Source organism: Dermochelys coriacea, chromosome 1, assembly GCF_009764565.3.
Source record: "Dermochelys coriacea isolate rDerCor1 chromosome 1, rDerCor1.pri.v4, whole genome shotgun sequence".
Lineage (NCBI taxonomy): Eukaryota > Metazoa > Chordata > Testudines > Dermochelyidae > Dermochelys > Dermochelys coriacea.
This window is the reverse complement of record NC_050068.2, coordinates 133,161,825-133,181,308: the sequence shown is the minus strand read 5'-3', so window position 1 is coordinate 133,181,308 and position 19,484 is coordinate 133,161,825. Positions and strand designations below refer to the sequence as shown.

The 19,484-nt window shown below is 40.8% G+C and overlaps 1 protein-coding gene across 3 annotated transcripts in view; it reads left to right on the top strand.

Moving 5' to 3' along the window:
* ARHGAP6 (Rho GTPase activating protein 6) overlaps positions 1-19,484 on the top strand; it is a 516,937-nt gene that overhangs the window by 386,083 nt on the left and 111,370 nt on the right. For all 3 annotated transcript variants that reach the window (XM_038375009.2, XM_038375033.2, XM_038375042.2), the window contains exon 2: positions 15,433-15,592. In XM_038375009.2, coding sequence (XP_038230937.1) covers positions 15,433-15,592 — 160 coding nt within the window. The remainder of the gene's footprint in view (positions 1-15,432; positions 15,593-19,484) is intronic.

Below are 19,484 nucleotides of genomic sequence, written 5' to 3'. Positions count from 1 at the left end.
ATAGATAATAGGACAGAAAATATCAGTATATTGCCTCAATATAAATCCGTGGTACTCCCACTTCTTGAATACTATGTGCAGATATGGTTGCCCCATCTTGAAAAAGATATATTGGAATTGGAAAAGATTCAGAAAAGGGCAACAAAAATTATTAGGGGGTATGGAACGGCTTTAGTATGAGGAGAGATTAATAAGACTGGGACTTTTCAGCTTGGAAAAGAGATGGCTAAGGGGAGATATGATTGAGGTCTATAAAATCATGACTGATGTAGAGAAAGTAGATAAGGAAGTTTTATTTACTACTTCTCATAACACAAGAACTAGGAGTCACCAAATGAAATTAATAGGCAGCAGGTTTAAAACAAATAAAAGGAAATATTTCTTCACACAATGCACAGAGGATGTTGTGAAGGCCATGACCATAACAGGGTTCAAAAAAGTATTGGATAAATTCACGGAGGATAGGTCCATCAATGGCTATTAGCCAGAATGAGCTGGAATGGTATCCCTAGCCTCTGTTTGCCAGAAGCTGGGAGTGGGCAACAGGGGATGGATCACTTGATGATTACCTGTTCTGTTCATTCCCTTTGGGGCACCTGGCACTGGCCACTGTTGGAAAACAGGATACTGAGCTAGAGGACCCAGTAGGGCTGCTCTTATGATGAGCCAGGACCCACAGAGGTTGAAGAGTTCACATTACTAACATTTTAAAATGGAAACTTCACCACTTTTACATTTAATAAAGAACTATTACCCAATTATATATAGACAAGAGTGCCATTAAAAATTCAATATTTGCCAACACCTTCTAAACAGAGGGGATCTAAGGCCATGTCTAAACTAGTGAGCGTACAGCGCGCAGCTGTATTGCTGTAAGATTGCTTATGTAGCTGCTCTATGCCAATGGGAGAGAGCTTAATCACCTCCATGAGCAGCAGTAGCTAAGTCAGCTGGAGAAACTCTCCCACTGATATAGCGCTGTCTAAACTGGCGCTTCTGTCGATGTAACTTATGTCACTTGGGGGGTGTTTTTTCATACCCCTGAGTGCCGTGGTAATGTAGACTAGCCCTAAGACACTACAGCTGTTTTCCTGTTTTAAAGATAAAGACATAACAATGGTATCTCAGATACCCCTGTTTGGAGATGATAGGTAAATACTGACTTTCATAATGGTGACCACTCTCTCTTGTTCTGAAAATAAAGCATGTGCTTTAGTTGTATAGGACCAGATTCAAGCATAAGAAAATGGACATCAGATAATGTATCACTTTGATGTATTGAAAAACATCAATTCTGTTGTTACAAAAGTGACTCAGATAATAATGATGAATAACCATTCATAACAGGGGGCTGTCTTACAGACAGATGAATTCTTCCATCTACTGCAATGGGCTTTTTTGGCTGAGCCAGCTTTGTTGAATTTGACTCATTGTTTTGAAATTTATTATTACAAACAAATATTAGATCTAATGAGGGTCACAAATATTTGGACAGTTCAGATGGGGTCTTCAGAAGCCTATGATCGTTATGCTAAGTAGTAGATACAGGTTGTATCTATTTTACATGATAAACAGTTTTGTCTGGAAATGAAAGGACCATATCAGAAGACTTCTCCATTATGCATTTAGCCCATAATTTCCCTCTGTGATAAAAATGCTTTTACTTATAAACTTGAAGAAACAATTCGGGGCAGTCTGACAACTTCGGGAAATCATTGACAAAGATGGTGGCAAATCACTTTCCACTTTGTCTGGGCTACTAATACTAACCTCTGGGAGTATGCTCCCAAATCCCTTCTTTATCCTTATACTAATGTTAGTGGGGCACTTTTTTCCTGATGACTGAAAGCCAACAACTATGATATTTATCTTCCCTGGGGCTGGGTTGTATCGTCTTACTTAGTGATGTATTTCTGGTGTGGGTGTGAATTCATTGTCCTCTGTGGGTGATGTCAGCATTCCAGTATTCTACACATGTTGTCTTGCTATGCAGAACTTAGCAACGTGTTCATCTGATTCCAATTGGCAGTTCAGAGCATTTAGCAAGAGAGGAAGATAACTGTGTGTGTATTTTAAAATTGTCACATTCAAACTAATTACTGTTTGAAAACTATTGACAACTAAAACAATAGTTTGTAAAGTGTGATCTTTTGCCAAATCTAATAGATTTCCCTAGCTGAATGTACAGAATGGGAGTCTGTGTATTGTGTTTAGATAAAGTATTTATGTAGCTCTATTAGGTGAGATAAATCAATATCAACACAACTTCAAAATGTAATAATGTCATAAGAAAGGTATTGACTGCAAAGACTCTGATCATAATGGGAGACTCTGTACTAGGATGTTTATAACACAATGTTAAATTTTGTGGGTGAAACACTGGCTCCATTGAAATTTACAGGATTTTTGCTATTGACTTCAACGGGGTCAGGATTTCACCCTGTGTGTTGAAGTCATTAGTAAAATCAGACTTTCATATTGAATAATAATTAAGCATCCCAGTGCTTAGTGTACTGGTTTTCATACTTTTTACCAGGTCTGTTTCTGGGCTATGTAGTAGCCCTTAGTTTCCCACATTTTATTATTATAATGCAGTCTCAGCATTCAGAAGGGTTTCCATCATTCTTGATCTCCCGCTATGCTGGGGCCAGTTTGGCACCCTGTGCAATTGAGAGCAGCGTCAGTGCTCTAAGGTGCACCAGCTTGTAACAACTCCCGGGGATACCCAGAGTTCTGAGCATTCCTCCTTGACCCCTATGCAGGGGGAAGTAAGAGAGAGTGATTAAAAAAAGAACACCACCTTTACACCATGCAGTCATTCCTGCACACTTGGAGAATCCCAAAAGGAAAAATTATGATAGCTTTGAGTACCTAGTGGGACAGAGGATTTGGTCCTTAATGTTCATTTAGTGCTATAATGGACATTTAGTGATATTTACTCCTCCCTTTTCTTAATTCTTCATTCAGTTCCTATTTTACATCTAGTATTCTCTGTATTGATTTTATGTGGTAGGACTAAAGTTGTACTGGAATTAATAGCTTTCTTTTACATATTTTTATTGGTCCATACAAATGGCAACAACTGGAAAGTGAGGAAAAGAGGGATTAGATGTTCAGACGTGAAAGCTGAGTTGGGGCGATATAAACTGTCAAAATCTAAAGTTCCTATGGTTGAGAGAGGCCTGGAAACAATTTTAGAAGGATTTGAAATAAATGACCAATGTAAGTGAAAGGTTTACAAAGTGGCAGTTGTATACTTAGTTTCCCAAGTTTATAGAAGTAATTAAGCAAAGAAAGTTAAATCTATGTAACGCTATATCTACTAGTATGTGCCATGTTTTCCACAGTATAATTTTTATAATGTGCAAAAATATTTAGTTCTTTTACAGTGAATACACTTCTAAACACTACTACATTTGGCTAAGCATTGCTAGTTCAGGAGAAAAACCAAACCAGCAGGCTTTTGATTTTAAGTATCTCAAGTGGACTTGAACAAATGACTAATTAAAAGTACAGCTAATAGTAACAGTCTTTGTTGTATACCCTGTAACATAAACATGGCAGGGAGTAAAGCCATTCCCTATTACAAATAATGCTGTAGTATAAAATCATCGTTCCAATCTTATATCAAAATTATTATTTACAGTTTCTAATATGACTGGGGCCATATCCTGCACTCTGTGCACACCTCAAATTCCTGATGGTTGCACCTGCTACATGTTTTAAACCCTCAATCTGTCGCTGTAGGTAATTAGTAACCTAAATCCTGATCCTGGATCCCTTGAAGAATTTGTCAGTGAGAATGAACAGGATCACTAGAGCCCTGCAAATCTGCAGATATCCACTTTATATGTGCAGAAATCTGCATCCGCGGATGCAGCTATCCGCAGACCAGGTTTGTGGATCGTGGATAGATGTGGGTCTAAATTTTATATCTAGAGCCCTGCAAATCTGCGGTTATTCACTTTACATCCACGGACCATGTTTACAGATCTGCTGCAGATACAAATTTTTCATCCGCACAGGGCTCTAAGGATCAGGACTTAGGTTAATGATTGCCTACATTGACTTGTGGGGACAGGGCAGGGGTTGTGGAGGAGAGGTTAAAAGATATAGGATAAAATTTTCAGTAGTAATGTAGGCACTCAGTCTCCTAAGTCCCATTGATTTTTCAGTTAAGTGCTTTCAGAAATTTTACCCATAATAGAAATTTATTCAAAACATCTTTGCAAAATGGAAACTGGTTTCCTGTTAAAAGGCTATGCTCGAGGTTGGGATAATATTTACAATGAACTTGGGAAGGATGGCAGATTTTGAAAAGCAGAAAGTGGAATTAGGCACGTCTTCCTTATGCTAAGTAAGTCATCTACTCTGATTTATTGATTTATCTGACAAATTGCTCATTTATGAGGACAAAATGGATTGAATGTTGGTTGAAGGGCCAAAATGGAAAATATAATTGAAGCTGGGGACTGGTAGGAAATGAAGGTGATTAATGGGTGGAGGATATAGAGATGGGGTTTCAGTGTGCTTAAGATTTAAAAAAATCAACAGAAAAACTTTACAACTAACAAGATATGTCCTATCATCACCCTGATCACTTTCCTTCTATGTTGTATCCTTTGCCTTTTAAGTTTGTCCTCTTCTGTATTTAGAAAATGTCTAGCACACTTTGGGCAATACTACAATTGAGCTTGTCTATGCAAAGAAAAAGTCCTCAGTACCTAGTGTGCACTAGCTACTTCACATAACTCCTAAGGGCATGTCTACACTTGCCATTTAAAGCAGAAAAAGTCCCTTTTTTGTGCAAAAACCATGGGAGTGTCCACACTTGCCAATGACTTTTTGCAGAGAAGTTTCATTGCAAAAAGAAAACCACCTCCATGAGAGGCGTACAGCTCCTCCTGGTGATGCTTTTGCATGAAAGACACATTCTTCCTGTTTATAGAGCTTTTAGCTTCCTGAGGATATCCCATAATGCCTAGGTGACCACTCTGGCCAGCAGCTCTGCTGCTCTGATGCCAGGTAAACAAACATCCACCCCTCCCACTGTAAAGCCCTGGGAACTTTGAAACTCCCCTTCCTGTTTTCTTGGCAAATGCTCACTTATCTGACCAGGTGAGAGTGGCTGCTTCATGGAGCAAACTATCCCCTGCTTGGAGCATTGCTGAGCTATTGGAGCTGATCAGCGTTTGGGAAGAGGAGGCTGTGCAGGGACCCAGGATGCCCCGCGATCACCCCCCGCCCCTTCCCACAAGACCCATAGTCAAAATAGAGAGAGCTGCATGTGGGATAGGTACCCTAGAGTGCTACTTTCATCCATGATATAAGTGCTGCTAATGTAAACGCTCTCTGACACCTGAGAAATTAAATGAGTACAAAACCAACCCTTTACTTTCACCAGTTCCCTATCACCGGTGAAACTTAGAGCGCAAAACTCTGCAACTCTGTAGACATACCCTAAGAGTGCCCTTTGTATGTATCAGCTTAATGCACCTTGGAAATGTGCTAAGCTAAACCATCTGAGGGTACTTTCAGTGTTCGGAAGAGTGTTCATTTGGGGCATTAGTATGGAGTAGCTAGTTTGCTTTAAATTCACACCATAGCTCACTGTGCACTAACATCTCCATGTAGACAAACTCTTTATAACAAATTAAGTAAAGTGTGCATGTGCATGCATATAGATTCATAGATATTAAGGTCAGAAGGGACCATTCTGATCATCTAATCCGACCTCCTGCACAACGCAGGCCACAGAATCTCACCCATCCACCCACTCCTACGAAAAACCTCACCTATGTCTGAGCTATTGAAGTCCTCAAATTGTGGTTTAAAGACTTCAAGGGGCAGAGAATCCTCCCTCAAGTGACCTGTGCCCCATGCTACAGAGGAAGGCGAAAAACCTCCAGGGCCTCTTCCAATCTGCCCTGGAAGAAAATTCCTTCCCGACGGCAAATATGGCGATCAGCTAAACCCTGAGCATATGGGCAAGATTCACCAGCCAGATACTACAGAAAATTCTTTCCTGGGTAACTCAGACCCATCCATCTAATATCCCATCTCAGGAGATTAGTCCTATTTACCCTGAATATTTAAAGATCAATTACTTACCAAAATCACATTATCCCATCATACCATCTCCTCCATAAACTTATCGAGTAGAATCTTAAAGCCAGATAGATCTTTTGCCCCCATTGTTTCCCTTGGAAGGCTATTCCAAAACTTCACTCCTCTGAGGGTTAGAAACCTTCGTCTAATTTCAAGACTAAACTTCCTGGTGGCCAGTTTATACCCATTTGTTCTTGTGTCCACATTGGTGTGCTGAGCTGAAATAATTCCTCTCCCTCTCCTGTATTTATCCCTCTGATATATTTATAGAGAGCAATCATATCTCCCCTCAACCTTCTTTTAGTTAGGCTAACCAAGCCAAGCTCCTTGAGTCTCCTTTCATAAAACAGGTTTTCCATTCCTCATCCTAGTAGCCCTTCTCTGTACCTGTTCCAGTTTGAATTCATCCTTCTTAAACATGGGAGACCAGAACTGCGCACAGTATTGCAGGTGAGGTCTCCCCAGTGCCTTGTATAATGGTACTAAAACCTCCTTATCCCTACTGGAAATACCTCTCCTGATGCATCCCAAAACTGCATTAGCTTTTTTCACAGCCATATCACATTGGTGGCTCATAGTCATCCTATGATCAACCAATACTCCAAGGTCCTTCTCCTCTTCCGTTACTTCTAATTGATGCGTCCCCAGCTTATAACTAAAATTCTTGTTATTAATCCCTAAATGCATAACCTTACGCTTCTCACTATTAAATGTCATCCTATTACTATTACTCCAGTTTACAAGGTCATCCAGATCCTCCTGTATAATATCCCGATCCTTCTCTGAATTGGCAATACCTCCCAGCTTTGTATCATCTGCAAACTTTATTAGCACACTCCCACTTTTTGTTCCAAGGTCAGTAATAAAATGATTAAATAAGATTGGTCCCAAAACTGATCCCTGAGGAACTCCACTGGTAACCTCCCTCCAGCCTGACAGTTCACCTTTCAGTAGGACCCGTTGTAGTCTCCCCTTTAACCAATTCCTTATCCACCTTTTGATGTTCATATTGATCCCCATCTTTTCCAATTTAACTAATAATTCCCCATGTGGCATGGTATCAAACGCCTTACTGAAATCTAGGTAAATTAGATCTACTGCATTTCCTTAATCTAAAAAATCTGTTACTTTCTCAAAGAAGGAGATCAGGTTGGTTTGGCACGATCTACCTTTTGTAAAACCATGTTGTATTTTGTCCCATTTACCATTGACTTCAATGTCCTTAACTAATTTCTCCTTCAAAATTTTTTCCAGGACCTTGCATACTACAGATGTCAAACTAGCTGGCCTGTAGTTACCCGGATCACTTTTTTTTCCTTTCTTAAAAATAGGAACTATATTAGCAATTCTCCAATCGTTCAGTACAACTCCTGAGTTTACATATTCATTAAAAATTCTTGCTAATGGGCTTGCAATTTCAGGTGCCAATTCCTTTAATATGCTTGGATGAAGATTATCTGGGCCCCCCGATTTAGTCCCATTAAGCTGTTTCAGTTTCGCTTCTACCTCAGATATGGTAATATCTACCTCCATATCCTCATTAGCTTTTGTCATGCTACCATTTTCCCTAAGATCCTCTTTAGCCTTATTAAAGACTGAGGCAAAGTATTTGTTTAGATATTGGGCCATGCCTAGATTATCTTTAACCTCCACTCTATCCTCAGTGTTTAGTGGCCCCACTTCTTCTTTCTTAGTTTTCTTCTTATTTATATGACTATAGAACCTTTTACTATTGGTTTTAATTCCCTTTGCAAGGTCCAACTCTACTCGACTTTTAGCCTGTCTTACTTTATCCCTACATGTTCTGACCTCAATAAGGTAGCTGTCCTTGCTGATCCCTCCCATCTTCCACTTCCTGTATGCTTTCTGCTTCTTCTTAATTACTTCTCTGAGATGCTTGCTCATCCAGCTTGGTCTACAATTCCTTCCTATGAATTTTTTCCCCTTTCTTGGGATACAGGCTTCCGATAGCTTCTGCAGCTTTGATTTAAAGTAATCCCAGGCCTCCTCTACCTTTAGATCCATAAATTCTTCGGTCCAATCCACTTCCCTAACTAATTTCCTTAATTTTTGAAAGTCAGCCCTTTTGAAATCAAAACTCTAGTTGCAGATTTATTTTTGTTAATCCTTTCGTTCAGTTTGAACTGAATTAGCTCATGATCACTTGAACCAAGATTATCCCCTACAACCATTTCTTCTATGAGGTCCTCGCTACTCACCAAAATTAAATCTTAAATGGCATCCCCTTTAGTCAGTTCAGCAACTACTTGATGAAGGAATCCATCAGCTATCGCATCTAGGAAAATCTGAGCCCTATTACTAGCACTGGTCCTCCAGTCTATATCTGGGAAGTTAGTCTCCCATGATCACGCAGTTTCCATTAGTATTTACTTTATTAAAAACATTAAAAAGGGCTCTATCCATATCCAAATTAGATCCTGGAGGTCTATAGCACACCCCAAGCACTATTGTAGGAGAGGCTTTACTAGTTATCTTCCCCAATGTAATTTTTGCCCAGACAGACTCTGTCTTATCTATTGCATCGCTACTTATTTCTTTACATTCTACCTCATCATTGATATACAATGCTACTCCACCACCTTTACCTTTATTTCTGTCTTTCCTAAACAGCACATACCCTTCAATACCTGTAGTCCAGTCATGACTACTATTCCACCATGTTTCTGTTATCCCTATAATATCTGGTTTCACTTCCTGCACCTAGTTCTTCCATTTTGTTACCTAGGCTCCTCGCATTGGTGTACAAACATCTTAATTTTTGCTGTTTGGCCTCGCTCACATTTTGTACCCTATTAGGCACAGTCATTCTACAGCCAGTATAACCTATTAGACTGGTATCCACACTGCCCTTGCTCCTTATATACATTCTCCTACCCACGGCTGTATCCTTTCTTACTTCATCTTCTTCCCTCTCAATGCTAAAATCTGGCGTGGAGATTACCTGGACATCTCCCAACCATCTCTCCCAAATTCCTAGTTTAAAGCTCTCTTTATCAGTTGTGCCAGCCTCCATCCTAGAAGTCTATTTCCTTCTCTACTCAGATGAAGTCCATCCCGAGAGAACTGTCCTCTGTCCATGAATGCCTCCCAGTGGCCATACATCCCAAAGCCCTCCTTATAGCACCACTGCCTAAGCCATCTGTTGACAGTCATAATCTTGTCACACCTTTGTTGCCCTTCTCTAGGAACAGGAAGGATCCCACTAAAGATCACCTGAGCCTCGATTTCCTTAAGCGTCTTCCTCAGCCTAGCATAGTCTCCCTTAATACTTTCCAGCGAGAATCTAGCCGTATCATTTGTTCCCACATGAAGGATAATTAGGGGATTCTTTCCTGCTCCCTTTAGGATCCTTTTCAACCTCAGGTCTACATCCCGTATCTTAGCACCTGGAAGACAGCACGCCCTTCTATTCTCTGGATCAGCTCTAGTTACAGTCCTGTCTATTCTTCTCAGTAAAGAGTCCCCTATCACATAAACCTGACTTTTCCTGGTGCCAGTGCTATTCTCCAGTCTCTCCCCTGTTCCCTCTGGCTGCAAGTTCTTTCCATTCCTATTTTCACTTATAATCCTCTTCAACCCATCCTGTATCCTCCTGGGGCTCATATTTGGTGTAGTCTCCCTTGACTCTTCCCCTTTTCCTATAGGACTAGCCTCTCTTCTCTTCTTCCTTGCTCTTCCACCTTCAGCGACTACCTGCTGAGCCCCTTCTTCATTTTCCAACTCTGCAAACCTGTTCCTAAGCTCTATTTCTCCTTCACTAGCCTGTCTTTTTCTCTGCCTGGTTCTTTTAGTCACATGCTTCCAATGACAACTTTCCTCACCCAGTCTCCCCTCAAAATTCCCCAGCCCTGTTTCCATCTGTAAGTCTGAGCTTTTCCCTTCAGATACCTCATGTCTTTGCTCCACCTGTATGTGTAAGGTATACATATTCAACAGCGAGTAACTGAGCTAAGTGCTTGGAAGATGCTCAGGATAAGGGGACAGGAATTGTCCACAGTAGCTGGCTGTGGTGCCTCTCCAAGGAGGCACTTCACCCAATGGCTAGAGTAGACCGTTGATCCCTTCAAGTGTGCCCTCCCCATATGGATGGGAGTAAAATAGGTTATATGTGCAGTTTTCCTGGCCTGTCCATTGCCTCTCCCCTCCATGGCCCCTGTCTGCAGCACAGGAGTTGCTTCCAGAGTTGTGCCTTGCACAGTGTGAACCCCAAGAATCTTATTCCCCTCCTTGCACAGCAGACCTGCTCTTGTTCTCCTGCCAAGGTCTGTCTCTGCAGAGGCAGAAGTTGGTCCTAGGAGACCATTACATTTGATAGACTTGTAGGAAGTCTGAGAAGACAGTGGTCAGTACTTCTCATTATTATTAGTAGAGCCCTGGATGGATACAAAATGTATACCGGTGGATGCGGATATCCATGGATATAAAGCGGATATCTGTGGAGTTGCAGGGATCTACCAGGAACCGCAGCGGCGAAAGCAATGGCATGTCAGGCTGCTGCTCACAGGAACCAGCGCCCAGCTCAAGCAGCTCCTCTGGCGTGCCTATACTGCCCCCGGCCCTACCAACTGGGGTGGGCACCAAGCTCACCGGCAGCTGTCCCTGGTCGCACTAGTGTGTTCAAGCAGCTCACATGGTACCGGACAGGTGTCCCTTTCATGCAGAGATCTGCGTCTCCTGTTCAGGAGTGTGCAAACCTCTAGCACACATTAGTGCGAGAAGCAGAAAAAATTATCTATCTTGATTTAGTAAAGGTTTAACACAATCCTACGTGACATTCTCTAAGCAAAATAGAGAAATGTAGTCTAAATGAAATTAGTATAAGGTGGGTGCATAACTGGTAGAAAGATTATAATTAGAGCAGTTATTAATGGCTCGCTGTCAAACTGAGAAGACGTATCTAGTGCTGTCTTGTAAGGGTCAGTCCTGGGTCTGGTATTAGTCAATTTTTTCATTAATGACTTGGATAATGGAGTGGAGAGTATGGCTATAAAATTTGTGGGTGACACCTGTCTGGGAGGGGTTGCAAGCACTTTAGAGACCAGGATTGGAATTTAAAACAACCTTGACAAGTTGGAGAATTGGTCTGAATTCAATAAGATGAAATTCGGTAAAAAAAGTGGAAAGTACTTCACTTAAGAAGGAAAAATCAAAGGCACAGCTACAAAATGGGGATTAACTGGCTAGGTGCTAATACTGCTGAATCACAAATTGAATGTGAGTCAATACAATGCAGTTGCAAAAACGTTTAATCTCATTTTGGGCTGTATTAGCAAGAGTGATGTTTATAAGATATGGAGGTAATTGTCCCGCTCTTGGTTGGCACTGGTGACGCCTGAGCTGGAGTACTGGGTCCAAATCTGGGCACCACACTACACACACAAATTGGAGAGGTCCAACAGAAAGAAACAAAAATGATAAAAGGTTTAGAAGACCTGACCTAAGAGGAAAGTATAAAAAACTGTTTAGACTTGAGAAACGAAGAATGAGGGGGACCTCATAAGTTTTCGTATATATTAAGAGCTGTTATAAAGAGGACAGTGATGAGTTGTTCTCCATGTTCACTAAAGTTAAGGACAAGAAGCAATAGACATAATCTGCAGAAGGGAGATTTAGGTTAGATATTAGTAAAATCTTAAGGGTAGTTACGCTTTGGAATAAGCTTCCAAGAGAGATTGTGGAATCTCCATCCTGACAGCTGTGGTCTAGGTATACTTGATTCTGCCTCAGTGCAGGGGGTCAGACTTGATGACTTGTTAAGGTCCCTTCCAGCTCTACATTTCCATAATTCTATGGTATATAATCTATATACGTGCAATGTAATTTATGTAAATATATTACAAGATGTGTATTTAGCATATAGTTGAGCTTGTGGTTTCCCCTGTATCCAGGTTGCCTAACACTTTCCATTATAAAAGATTATTGTAAAGAAGTGCCTTTTGATAAGCTCTGACATATTATGTAATTTTTATGCACCATGAATGCACATTTAATGCAAAGGAGATAAACTTTATAAGTACCAGCATGCTGTGTGTATGTGTGTAATAGGTTGTGTTTGGTAGCACCGTCTGTTATTGAGGTTGCTCAACACTTCCTATTATAAGACCCTATTTTTAGTTGCTTATAACTTCGCTTTAATCTCTGTCTAGGTTGCCCATCTGTAAAATGCGAGTAATAGTATTCCATCACCTCACAGGGATGTTATGGAGATACATTAATTAATGTTGTGAACAACTCAAAAGCTATAGTTTTGAGCATTCTAGAAAAACTGGTGAGGAAATAAATGATTCTGTCTTCAAAACAGAGTTTGCAGTGTGCAGTAAATAAGGCATTGGACCTCACATTGAACAAGGGGGAGAAAATCAAATAATGAACAGCTGCTCATTCAGTGAGCACTGTCTATCTTGTGCACTGAATGAGCCAGGGGTCCTAAGGAAATGAGAGTTTGTGATGAAAAAAATGTCTCATAATGCATACAGACAAGGGCGATGAAATATGGTTGCACGGGCTACTTTAATTCTGGCATTTCCTAACTTCTGGGTGCTTGACTTTGCAACTGTAATGTTCTTTTCATGTAGTTTTCTTATGTAATATATATGTGTATCTCACTAACACAGTGCAGAACGTATACTGTATACTTTACTGTATATTTTACATAAGGGACTTGATCCAATGTCTCCTGAATTCACTGAGTATCCTTTAGGTCTTTTACATGTCAAGTCTCACTCATTGTGAGGTGAGACTCGCTCATTAGCATGCTATTTCACTCTCACACACATTCCTAAGCTTATCTCACTCACTTTGAGTAAATATATAAAGATTTAAACTATTTTTACTCAGGCACTGCTAGAGACAACAATACATCCGGGACCTCAGGTATGAGTCGTGGATTAAAAACCTGGACTATTGGGTGTCGCCCAGGACCAAAGATGAGAGTCCTTCTCTTAAGCAATGACCTAATACACCACCTGGAAAGTCTTACTCTTTGGCCTTGAATCTCACTTTAGGTCTGTGAATCTCACTTTTAAGGACAGCCAAGTAGATGAATCCTAGTGACTCATTAACAAATGAAGGAGAAGAAAGGATGGTGATGCTTACGTTCATGTTAAAAATGGGCAAAATATCTTATGATGAGAATAAAATTGTGTAATGACAGTTCTATTTTCAGCATGTTGTGACAAGATATGGTTGCGTAGTATCTTTTGTTTTACATGTCAGCTGGAGTAGCTCCTTTGTCTCCAATTTGATGTACTTCAAATTATGCCTGCAAAGATTTAGAGACTATAAAACCAGAAATTACCATTGTGATCATCTCGTCTCAGCTCAAGCAACTGGACCATTATTTTTAATTTGGTCAGAATTTGTTCAAGAACCAAAGGAATTCTTTCTTCCCCAATGCCACAAAAACGTCCACTTAGATTTTGCTTCCATTGTGAAATGTTAGTTTGAATTTCATGGCTAGCCTTGAAGCAAATATGTATATTTCACTATTACTGATCGACAGAAAAAATTACTTATCTCATCAGAATGAAATATTGACCTACCGAGTAAGATTTTATATTCCTCTCCAAAGCTGGGAGACAGAATAGCTAAATCTGTTGATTAGATTTCCTAACTCAGTGGGTATTTATTGAATATATAGCATCTCATGTTGTATATTGTATTTATTTTAACACATGTTGATTAGGACTGTTTAGACAAATGTTTAGCAACTTGTCATTCAATCAGGATAAATCTAGGCATGACATACATGAGGAGGAGAGGGGTACGTAGGGAAGAGTTGGGGTTTTGTTGGTACAACCTCTTCAGACCCACAAAAAGGGATCAGAACTTATGGAAAATAAACTGTGTACTGTAAAGAGTCCAGTAAAATCTCTGTATGTTAAATTGATTATACAGGAAAAATTGTGTGAAACTGAGTATACAAAAAGTGCTGTCAAATGCACAAAGAAACAAAACTTGGGAAGATCATCCTTCCCCCCTCCCACACCCCCGGTTCTTTAGGAATCCTAATGTTTTTGCAACAATAATAGGTAAATGTTTTCAGGGTAGAAATGATGCGGCGGGTTTTTGTTTTGTTTTGGATTTTTTATAGGGCTGTCGATTAATTGCAGTTAACTCACACAATTAACTTAAAAAAATTAATCACGATTAATTGCAGTTTTAATCACACTGTTAAAATACCAATTTAAATTTATTAAATATTTTGGATGATTTTCTACATTTTCATATATATTGTATTCTGTGTTGTAATTGAAATCAAAATGTATATTATTTTTATTACAAATATTTGCACTGTAAAAATTGTATTTTTCAATTCACCCCATGCAAGTACTGTAGTGCAGTCTCTTTATCGTAAAAGTGTAACTTACAAATGTAGATTTTTTTTTGTTACATAACTGCACTCAAAAACAAAACATGTAAAACTTCAGAGTCTACAAGTCCATCCAGTCCTACTTCTTGTTCAGCCAATCGCTAAGACAAACAAGTTTGTTTCAATTTACTGGAGATAATGCTGCCCTCTTCTTATTTACAATGTCACCAGAAAGTGAGAAGCATGTTCCCTGGAAGGTGGTTGAAGCATGAAATGACATATGAATCTTTAGTGCATCTGGCACATAAATACCTTGCCACGCCGCTACAACAGTGCCATGAGAACGCTTGTTCTCACTTTCAGGGGACATTGTAAACAACAAGTGGGCAGCATTATCTCCTGCAAATGTAAACAACCTTGTTTGTCTGAGCAACTGGCTGAACAAGAAGTAGGAGTGAGTGGACTTGCAGGCTCTAAATTTTACACGGTTTTATTTTTGAATGCAGTTTTTTTGATGCATAATTCTACATTTGTAAGTTCAACTTTCATGATAAAGAGATTGCTCTACAGTACTTGTATTAGGTGAATTGAAAAATACTATTTCTTTTGGTTTTTTACAGTGCAAATACTTGTAATAAAAAATAACTGTAAAGTGACCACAGTACACTTTGTATTCTGTATTGTAATTTAAATCAATATATTTTGAAAACATAGAAAACATCCAAAAATATTTAAATAAATGGTATTCTGTTATTGTTTAACAGTGCGATTAATCACGATTACTTTTTTAAATTGCTTTACAGCCCTAGTTTTTTGCATAGATTAATTGATTCCGTGAAAACAATGATGACATTTCAAAGATCAGGACTGTCCAAGAAGTGAATTTTTAAGGAAAGGGGCTTGTGTTGTTTTTCTTACCAATGAAAGAGAAGGGTATGTTTGTTTAAACTGTGCATATGATGCTTCATGTTTTTCCACTTGATTTCCTGTAGGGTGACTTCACGTGGAACAGCATGTCCGGGCGCAGTGTTCGGCTGAAGTCAGTTCCCGTTCAAAGCCTTTCAGAGTTGGAGCGTGCCCGACTACAGGAAGTGGCCTTTTATCAGTTGCAGCAGGACTGTGACCTAGGTTGTCAGATTACTATTCCCAAAGGTAAGGTTCCATCAACCATTTCTATTTAGAATGGTGAAAGTTTAAACGTCTGTTTGGTAAACCACAAACTACATGTCACAGTAACATGGGAAGAAAAATATAGTATGTTGGTCACTGCTTGGCATGATCATATATTACATTTTTCCTTGATCATCATAACCTTGTTGTAAATTATCAAGATTTTCAAAGTAACTACTGATTTTGAGTTTATGGATATCCAACTGAGAGACCTTAAAAGATCCTGGTTTTCAGAATCATAGGACTGGAAGGGACCTTGAGGGGTCATCTAGTCCAGTCCCGTGCACTCATGGCAGTACTAGACCATCTAGAGTCTGACCATCCCTGACAACTGTTTGTGTAACCTGCTCTTAAAAATCTCCAACAATGGAGATTCCACAATCTCTTTAGGAAATTTATTCCAGTGCTTAACTGCCTTGACAGGAAGTTTTTCCTAATTTCCAACCTAAACCTCCCTTGCTGCATTTCAAGCCCATTGCTTCTTGTCCTATCCTCAGAGGTTAGGAAGAACAATTTTTATCCTTCCTCCTTGTAACAACCTTTTATATACTTGAAAACTGTTATGTCCCCTTTCAGTTTTCTCTTTTCCGGACTAAACAAACCCATTTTTTTCAATCTTCCCTTATAGGTCATGTTTTCTAGATCTTTAATCATTTTTGTTGCTCTTCTCTGGACTTTCTCCAATTTGTCCACATCTTTCCTGAAATGTGGCACCCAGAACAGGACACAATACTCCAGTTGAGGCCTAATCAGCGCAGAGTAGAGTGGAAGAATTATTTCTCGTGTCTCGCTTACAATACTCCTGCTAATACATCCCAGAATTGTGTTTTCTTTTTTTGCAACCGTGTTACACTGTTGACTCATATTTAGCTTGTGGTCCCCTATGACCCCCAGATCCCTTTCTGCAGTACTCCTTCCTAGGCAGTCATTTCCCATATTGTATGTATGCAGCTGATTGTTCCTTTCTAAGTGGAGTACTTCGCATTTGTCCTTATTGAATTTCATCCTATTTACTTCAGACCATGTCTCCAGTTTGTCCAGATCATTCTGAATTTTAATCTTCTCCTCCAGAGCACTTGCAACCCCTCCCAGCTTGGTATCTTCCGCAAACTTTATAAGCATACTCTCTATTCCGTTATCTAAATCATTGATGAAGATATTGAACAGAACCAGACCCCAGAAGTGATACCTGCAAGACCCCACTCATTATGCCCTTCCAGCATGACTGTGAACCACTGATAACTACTCTCTGGGAACAGTGTTCCAACCAGTTATGCACCCACCAGCTCCATCTAGGTTTTATTTCCCTAGTTTGTTTATCAAGTATCAGGGGGTAGCCGTGTTAGTCTGTATCCACAAAAACAATGAGGAGTCTGGTGGCACCCACCGAGCCCTACTAACCCTTCACCAAACCCCAACCAGCTGCACTTGGATCCCCACCCCACTGAGCCCTACTCCCCCAGTAAACCCCCCCCGCCCAGACACCCCCCCCGCCGAGCTCTGTCCTCCCACACACAGACCTCCTCTCCCCATGACCGCCAGCCACCTTCACCTGGAGCCCCCTGCAAAGTCCCATTACCATTGCACCTAGAACCGCCCCCCCAAAACCCTGTCCATTCAGATCCTCCCACTGAGCTGCCTGCACCCAGGGTGCCCCACACAGAACTCTCTCAACCCATACCTGGATCCTCCCACACTAAGCCCCTCCACACTTGGATCCTGCCGGGCTGAGCCTGGCTGCCCACACTGGTGCACCTGACACAGAGGGGCAGGGCCCTTGGATGTTTCTGGGGCAGCTCCAATCCTTGCACTATGTCAGGGTTGGGTGCAGCCCCACTGCTGAGTCTGTGACCCTCTGGGAGCTGCAGAGTGATCTCCCACCTCTGTGCAGCCAGTTGCCTGTGCTCCCCAGTGCCATGCTGGAGCCTCCACATTTATTTGACAGATAAAATTTACCGAATTTTAAAATATTTTGTGCAGAATTTTAAATGTTTTGGCACAGACTTTTTAATTTTTTGGTGCAGAATGCCCTCGGGGGTAATCCCCATCAGCTCCATTATCCGCTGGCCTGCAGGCTGCAGCACGGGGATGGAGCAAGTAGGCCATGTGGGCAAACACGCAGGTGCTGGTGAGGTGGCGGGAAGCTGGTGGGCGATCGGTGGTTTGGGGGGAGCTGGGTCACCTGGCCTATCAGGGAAGCAGTGTTGCCAAGTGCCTCTTGGCCAGTCTGCCTGCCCTGCTGCAGGGCCTCAGAGCTTGGCTGGGAGGGGTGACAGAGCCAGGCTTTGGCTCCCTGCCCTGGGGAGGGGGAGAGGCCTGCTGGGAGATGCAGACCGCAGGCTGCACCAACCGCTTTGCCACCATGACAGGGAGGAACACTTCCCTCTACCTCAAGAGTGAGGCTGCATGTACTCCCGCTAGCACCCCTCAAGTGCCACCTCACAATACACACACACACCCTTCCAATGCCCACCAAATGCCCCCTCCCAGTACACACACACCTCTCCTGCATCCCCCAAATACCCTTCCCAATACACACTCCTCCAGCACCACCCAAATATCCCCTCCAGCACCTCCCTCCCCCAACTGTACTCTCCCTTCAGCTCTTCCCCTCCTCCCCAACTCTCCTCCCGGCCGACAGTGTCCTTTATTGGGGAACTTGAAACATAGTAACCCTTAGTTGCATGGGGGGTAATGTGCCTATAATAATTTTATTTGACAAAATCAAAATTAATACTTTTTGTAAACTCAAAACAAATTCAAAGCTTAAAGTTGTAGGAAAGTGTTTTAATACTAATATTTCCATCTATTTGATGATTTATATATGTTCTTTCTCAAAGTCTCAGATGTAATTTATTACATCTTTCTTGGAGGTTATTTTTAGGTTATACAGTGGTTTGATTTTATTTTTCATTTAATGCACTAAAAATATAAGCAATAGGCCCTGGGTACATTGCACAGCATTGTATATGTTTGTTGAATAGGGGCACTTGTAGGTTGAAAAATGTTTCTCTGGGGTCTGGACCTTGACTATACCTTGTCCAAGAAATTTGGACTTTGACAAAAAATAATTGACTAAGCCTGCAGTAAATCATCTCTATTCAGCAGTGCACTTAACACGTGGTAAAAATTAAACCTGTCCATAAGTGCTTTGGTGAATAGGGATGGGCTTGAATATGTGATTATCTGTTTTCCTAAACTGGGGCCTTACAGATACCTGAGATGTGAGGGGCAATGAAGGACCTCCATGGTCTGATTGCCACAGTGGGGAGCAATGACCCTCCATGTCCTGTATGCTGAGGGAGAAGGGATGCAATGGGGGGGAGGGGAAGAAAGACAAGCATAAAATCACTTTAAAGTGCATGAGTGTGAAAGGTATCTTGAATGGTCTTAAAGTAACTATCACTGGTGCACAGTAATCAACAATTCATGTGAAAAGGAAAATGCAAAAACAAGAAGCAGCCAATGTGGTGGCTTCATGTGACATTGGTCAAATGTGAAGTTAAAAAAGCCAAACAAACCTGTTGTGCAAATAGAAAAGAGAGAGGGAGCTAACCAAGAATATACAAAGACCGTTCAGGCTCACAGATTAAAGAGTACATCAAGACAGCCACATGATTAAATGATAGTCAAGTGGATTAAGGTGAATAAAAAGGACTTTTACAAATATCAGTGGGAATGGAAACACTTGAGTATGTTATGGTAGATGGTAAATTCCTTGGGGACAGTGACTGTGTAGTCCTTGCACAAAGGGGCTCCAAACTTAAAGGGGAATCTGGGAGCTAAAGCAATAGAGATAACATGTCATAATTAATGGAGAGAAAGCAAGCCCATTAATACATTAAGAAGATGAAATTGATGCTAATTCTAAAAA